This window comes from Plectropomus leopardus, chromosome 19 (genome assembly GCF_008729295.1).
Source record: "Plectropomus leopardus isolate mb chromosome 19, YSFRI_Pleo_2.0, whole genome shotgun sequence".
Lineage (NCBI taxonomy): Eukaryota > Metazoa > Chordata > Actinopteri > Perciformes > Serranidae > Plectropomus > Plectropomus leopardus.
The window spans coordinates 20,608,984-20,616,000 of NC_056481.1; the positions used below are offsets into that span (position 1 = coordinate 20,608,984).

The window sequence follows — 7,017 nt, forward strand, 5'->3', positions numbered from 1 at the left end:
CAATAAATAAGTCAATGAAAAACATCTTTACCTGGACCCTATTTTCCAATTATTTTTGTGTCTCAGTGAGTGATGGGGATAATAGCTCTCAAAACTGGTCCAGTATGAGAGAAAAAGCTGCAGCTGGCAACCACGAATACGGCTGTAAGATCTTAAAGTTCCGAATGCCAAATTCAAGGACATCAATCACCTTGTAGAAACCCTGTTTCTATAAATTTAGTTTATATAAATTGGTTAAACAAATGAGATCTTACTCTTCAACAAAAAGGTGAATCTCTATACGGATCCTTTCCATAATGTTGTTATACACTTGGAATAACAATCTGAGCCTGTCAGTGACAAAAACAAACACCTCAGTGAACATAAATTGACGGCGCACAAATGCCCCAAGTGGTTACCTTGAAGCCATGAAGTGCCGGCTGCAGCGCCCTCGCTCAGTACTGGATCAGTTTCAGAAACTGTCATACTTAGATATGAATCATGGGAACGTAGAGTCTAGGCTGAAAAACACGAAAGTTACCCTTTAAATAATTTCAAATTGACACGAACAAACATGCGAACATGCGTGTCTCTCTTCATTTTATCCGTCACTCTTTGGCGTCAGTAATTCCTCCAGCAGAGATGGCAAAAGTGGCCTCATTCTCAGGCATATCGGGACTACAGGAAATGAAGGTGGAGAGATAAATGGTGAGTTCAAAATGTTTAAATTGTTCAAATAAAGTTGTTATTACTGAAGTCATGTCTGAAGTCCTTGCTTAAGGACTCTAAGCAACCACTGTTAATTTACTCAAACACCCATGAGGCCGCCTATCACTGGTCTCATGTCATTATTTTAGGCAGTAAATTGTGTACTATGATTTACTGAATAAAAAAAAAAACCCTGACATATAAATATTATAAACAAAAACAGCCAACTACCTGTCAAATATTTTGGCAATCCTCATCTCCCCACGGCCCTTCCTCAAACTGATCCGTGTGGTGGAGGCGTGTGCCAGGATGTGCCCACCAATAGGCTTCTTGGGATCAGCTTGAAACCTTAAACAAGGGCAGACAAGAATTTAAAAAAAGCAACTCATCAACACTTCAAAAAAAAAACAACAAACAGAATTTCAAGCACAAAACTTCATTTAGAATAAAGGAATTTATCATCTCTTACGTCATTCCTGCACCGGGATCGGCTGTCATTTGGTTGGTAACAAACACCGCTACGTTGTACTCTGAGAAAAAACAGAAATTAAAGTAGTTTTGTCACAACAGTGAAATTTATAACTTATTTAAATTCCTTGAAAAGCATCAATATACAATACTAGTCATTAAACAATTAAACTGAGGGCATGTATTTTAATTTTTTTATCAAAAGACAAATAAACAACCTGACAATGAAGACTTTTCTGTAGTTCATTGGTAAAAAATAACAGCAGAATGATCACAGCAAACATTAGAAAAAAGAAAGAGCAAGAAAGCCCAGCTGGCACCAACGTATCAGTACTGCAGAAAATGAGAGTTGAAACAGTTTTAAATATTTAGAATCAATATGTGTAGATAAATCAATATTTTTGACATCACCATATACAAATCAATAAAATACACAGCCAAAACCTTTAAATAATTGTTATTATTTGGAACATAATTCCTTTACATATGTATAGTTGGAGCCATCATGTGAGAGACACAAAAACTGAATTAGTGGACAGACAACAACATTCATATCTGTAGACATTTCCAGGGTTCGTACAGATAGGAGGAGGTCAAATTCAAGGACTCTCAAGTACTTTTTCAAGCCCTTGTATTTATTTTTAAGGATAAAAATGTTTCCACTGCAATCATCTGTTGCAAGAGAAACACACAAATATAAAAAGAGTGCTCATAAATGGAGCAAACACATGCTAAAATGAATGACATGTATTGTATTGTATATTATTATTCAGGCATGTAATTGGTGAAGGACGAAAAAAGCAGTAAAATATACAAACTAGAGTACGGTGCATCGATCTAGCCACTATTTGTTTCAACCCTGTCTCAAATCTTCTCAAAAGCTCTCCAGGTGTTCGTGAATCCCCTTTGTTCATATAATTTGTGCATTTCATTTGACATTTTTTTGGTACAACTACAAATATTTTCTATTCATTTACAATGTCGCATTTCTCCAGCAGAGTTTTTGTCCAGTTTAAAGGATGATTTACAAGCACACACTCACTGATCATCATTTGAAAAGCTCAAAATCTCAAACTCTGAATCCATAAATAAGTAATTTTAGAGAACAAGACGAGTCTGGTGGGTGTGTTTGCCAGCAAATCCTCCCGGTGCTGACTATTTACTGGCATTTACAAGACTAATGATGCTCCCATTTCATTTTGCTCATATGGCATTACAAAATAATTGCAAGCGTGGACGTTCTCAGCTCCCTAGTTTGAACATTTTTCCTGATATATTTCTTTTTTAGAAAATAATTAATAATTCCGTTCTCCTCTCAAGCACTTTTCAAAGACCAAGTATAAGAAATGTCTTTTTCAAACTTTTACAGTTTTTTTTTAATTCTAAACACCAAATTCAAGGACTTCAAGCACCTTAAGCATCTTGTATGAACCCTGCTTTCCCTGTATATCCCAGAAAATAAGTATTGGCCGATGTTTTTGGCTTTTACATATTTTCACACAAACACAGTCCTGGTTCAGACCTTCAGAGATCTTCTGCAGCCTGGAGAGCATCTGGGCCAGTTTCTGCTGCCGCTCAGCCAGCTCGCCTCGACCAGAGAAGTCGACTCTGAACAGAGCCATGATGGAGTCGATGATCTGTCAACAGCGAAGAGAAGACAAGAAAGAGAAAGCTGAGAAATCTTGACAGGAATCACTACTTCTAGAATATATGCCTGTTGTTTTTAATACACAGAAAAATCACAAGCTCCAAACCGCGTGACTGAAACAGACAGGGGAGGTAAAACCACAAACATGATTAATGCCTGAAAACATGTTTTTAAAGTTCATTTATCTGCTCACTAATAGTTTGAACACTCCTCCTTCTTCATGGAATTTGGCTGCTACAAAGTCCAACAGCTCCATCTGATGTTCACCTGAGGAACATGCAAGACAACAGTTAAATACACCATAAATGTTAAAAGCTCACCCAGAGGTGGTGTTTCAGAACAAACTGCTCTATGTTTGTACACCACAAACATGTCAAAGTGTTTTGTTCTCAATGCAGAGTGTGTTCGCACTGGTGTAGGCCCGGGCGTAAAGCACGTTGTCCAGCACAGCAGCATGGTCCACATTAAACCTGTCAGCGATGTCTCTCAGTCTGTCCGGACGACTGGAATCACACAGGTACAGGTCAAGGATAACCAAAATAAGAGAGAAAAAAAGGCATGAACCGACATCACGTACATACAGTAAGAAACAATTTCATCCAAATGTTGTGTGGCAAAGATGAGGGAGGAACAGAACTGGGAAATACCTGGTATTTGTTGGTGGGTTTTTTAAGTCAATTTTGTGTTTCTAACTTGCCTGCATCTGGGATTCATCTGCTTTGATTCCCAAAATTTAAAAAACTTTTTGCGTAAACTACACAAGCCTTGTATGCATTGTCTTGTCTTGTGCTATTGCCAGTTTCAGTTAAATTTGCACTTCTCCATGTTGTCCAGGCTACAGGGACAGCCAAGGATGTCGGTTTCATTTCAACGTTGGGAGGGACACATACAAAAACGAAGGAGTTTTGAGGTACTCCGACAAAAACACGTTCTAATTATTCACAGATCTGTCAGTTGTTAATGCCAGACGCATTGGGTAAATTTCATGTGGACTTTCAGCATTAACCAAACTGCATGTTAAACTGTGTACGGTTTATCCCGTCATTGTGAGGATACAAGGTGTTTTCTGTGTCAATGAAGACGACTTTCCCTCCTGAGTAGCCGTCTTCGCCTGGCAGCTGAGCGGTGACTGGACAAAAACAACACAGAACCCGTTTTATTTGACTTGTACAATGTTATTTTATCAGCAACCACTTTCAAAAGTTTCTCTACTCACCGCAGAATGTGTGAGACAGCTGGGTTTTCCCTGTGCGGAACTCTGTGGGATGAAATAATGTTGGCAGTTTTGAGCCAATGCTGCAAACTGCGTGATATTTAAACACAATCATTAAACACAGTATATTTAACTACAGGACGACGTCTCCTCACCTCCAAAGGCCTCCGTGATAGCCATGCTCTCAATACCTCCACCCAAAAGTTTACTGCAGAGATGAAAGATTGAGTTTTAACACAAATACAAAGAATGAGCAATCAACAAAACTAACTTCTTATTTTGATGCACCTAGCCACAGCATCTGCTCCTTAATCCCAGTGTTTGAGATACTTAATAATTCCACCAGCCAAATATATTTTACAGTAAAACTAAACTTCTAAACATAAAGTTTAAGTGCCAGTGTTTCTGGTAAAACTGAATAATTTATTCCATGATATCAATAGTGTGATGTTATTTTGGTCATGACCATTGATAGGCTGGTGAGATCATCCTAATGACATGAGCTCAACATCCTGCATCAGCCACCCCAAACACTTTCAGGGGGTTAGAGTACTCGCTTTGACAGCCAAACTCCTCCTGACATTAGCAGTAGCCTCTACTACACAAATATGTTGCTATGTTAGACAGTAACAGTAGGTCTATGAAATAAATTTGACGTGTACTTCGTTTGACAACAATCCCCATGAGGTCTCTCATTTAGCCACCAGGCGTCTGGACTGCCGAATACCAGCTGGCAGCATCCTTGTTGTATGTCTGAGGCATTATAAACACCGATCTGCCAGCTGTGATCCCCAGCTTTGCAGCGTCTCGTATCTGACCGTCCATTAACGCAATCAGTGTCCAAACAACAATGAACGTTGGATTTGTACCAGAGAACAACTTCTTCATCACCAGCAAAGCCAGCTGATAAATCAAACTTCTGCCAAATCCAGTTGGAAGAAAGTGGAAACATATTTTCCTAATAGAGGCTCTGCAAGTGCATGCCCTTGTTCTTGTCTAATTGTTGTTATTGACTCTACTACTGCAGTAACTTCACTTATTGCTCGAACTAACGTAAGGATAGCGTTTGTTGCTTCGAAAGCCGTCTGCTTTGCAAGCAGCGGCCTGTATGTTACATCATCAACTACAGTGCAGATCCCTGATTGGATTTTAATCTCTGGTGTTTGAAGCAGCAGCGAGTCCAGACTGATACAGAGACCCAAATACAATGTTGAGCTCACGTCACCAAGATGGTCTTACCAGGCTAGATAAAGGCTACTGAAAATTCACTTAATATATGTGTGTGTGTGTGTGTGTGTGTGTGTGTGTGTAATATATATAAAGAAATGTTCTGTTGTGTAAATCCTATGATCTATCAACTTTAAGAGTAAATCTTAACTCAAACTCCTGGCTCCCGGTTGTGATGTGGAACACTTGTTTCCTCTTGGCGCTGTACTCAAAGGCAGTCTGGAAACCAACATTCTACAATGTGAAGAAAATCATCCAATACATAAAATGTTCTCTACTGTTTTTAACTAATTCTGTCTTAAGCCACTGAACTCAAGCCGTATAGGTTAACCCTTTAACAAATATTAAAACCTTTGAAACTTGAGAAAATGTTTTTTTTGTTCTGCAAATTGCAAAGAAAAATGTAGACAGTAAAAGAAAAACATATTTATTAAATCTATAATTCAATATTTAAAATTATATATAACAAAAAAACATAGAAAATAACTTTTCTTTACTTTTCTTTGTTTTTGCTTATGTTTTTCACGTAGTTTTCTTGTAACATTTTTCTTGCTATTCATTTTTAACCATTTCATGTCTAGTTTCTCATTGCCTTCTTTCCATGCTTTTGAAAGACATCAAGCCCATTAGCTCAAGTTTTAGAAGGTTTAAGAATGATATGAAATATATAGTAGAATTTTTTTTTTTACCAGCATTTTTCCAGCAGCCTCCTTGATTTTCTCCACTTTCGCCTCAGACAGGCCCTTGATGTTGCTCAAAGCCTTGCGAGTTGTCATCTGGATCCCCTTCACCGTGCAGATACCCACTAACTTCAGCTTTTTGATGTCGGCCATATTCTGTGGTCACGAGAGAGAAGGGACAGATAAATGCTCACATAGACAGCTGACATTTGATCTGATGGGAAAACTCTGTTTGTTTGTTTGTTTTAGCGCTGCTGTTTACTCACAATCCCATGTTTCTGTAGGAGGTCAATGTCTTGGAAGAAGGACTCCTGATAGATTCAAAGAGAATATGTACTGTATATCTCATGATGGTATTTCACTATTCTGAGATGTTTTAAAACTACTGTAATGGTAAATATCTAGAATACAAACATGGGAATAACATAAGTAATACTACTAATTCCACCATAATAAATTTATATACAGTATGTTGGTGCACTAACATAATAAAAGCACTGCAATACTATATTGTAACAATATATGACTATACTGATGTTTTTCTTTCTGTTTTACAAATACCATGAAGGAACAGCTCTACCATTTGGTCGAGGCCTACTATATTTAAATAAACTATGGGGTCTGTTGAAAAATGAAAATATAAAAATACACAATAATTTTTTTTTATTATTGCCTCAAGGACATAAAATGCAAAGACACTTTTTTCGCTTTTTCGTCATGAGGGCATGAGAGGGTTAAAATTATTAGGTTGTCTATTGCCATACAAGGTAGTGTTTGTAAGAAACCGATAAAATATAAAACAGTATAAATTTGCGTCTGGACAGGTTGGTCATTTCAACTGCTGGACAGACTCTTAATTGGCACTAATGACATTTGCATCATAGCTTTGGGGGATTTTCTAGTCAGAAAAATCAATTAACAAAGATGAATTAAAAAGCTAAACTATGATATCTCACCTCATCATCCTGGTAACCATTAACCTCTTCGACAACCTGATCCTCGGCACATTTCATTTTTGACGCAGTTCGCGTTAAAAGCTGAAGATAAAAAGGATTTTGCCTGGCAAAGAGCTAAGTTAGCTAGCTAGCCTCTCT

At 37.7% G+C, this 7,017-nt stretch overlaps 1 protein-coding gene across 1 annotated transcript; it reads right to left on the bottom strand.

The window, feature by feature from the left end:
- Window positions 1-350: 350 nt before the first annotated feature.
- On the bottom strand, window positions 351-6,995 carry dmc1 (DNA meiotic recombinase 1). Its single transcript, XM_042508321.1, has 13 exons — window positions 6,880-6,995; window positions 6,190-6,234; window positions 5,933-6,079; window positions 5,395-5,477; window positions 4,172-4,224; window positions 4,020-4,061; window positions 3,860-3,932; window positions 3,215-3,306; window positions 2,997-3,070; window positions 2,678-2,792; window positions 1,157-1,217; window positions 919-1,035; window positions 351-657 (listed from the first exon to the last, which is right to left on the bottom strand). Exons 1-13 carry the CDS (start codon window positions 6,934-6,936, stop codon window positions 588-590), a joined length of 1,029 nt encoding a protein of 342 aa, XP_042364255.1. The 5' UTR covers window positions 6,937-6,995; the 3' UTR covers window positions 351-587.
- Window positions 6,996-7,017: the final 22 nt, after the last annotated feature.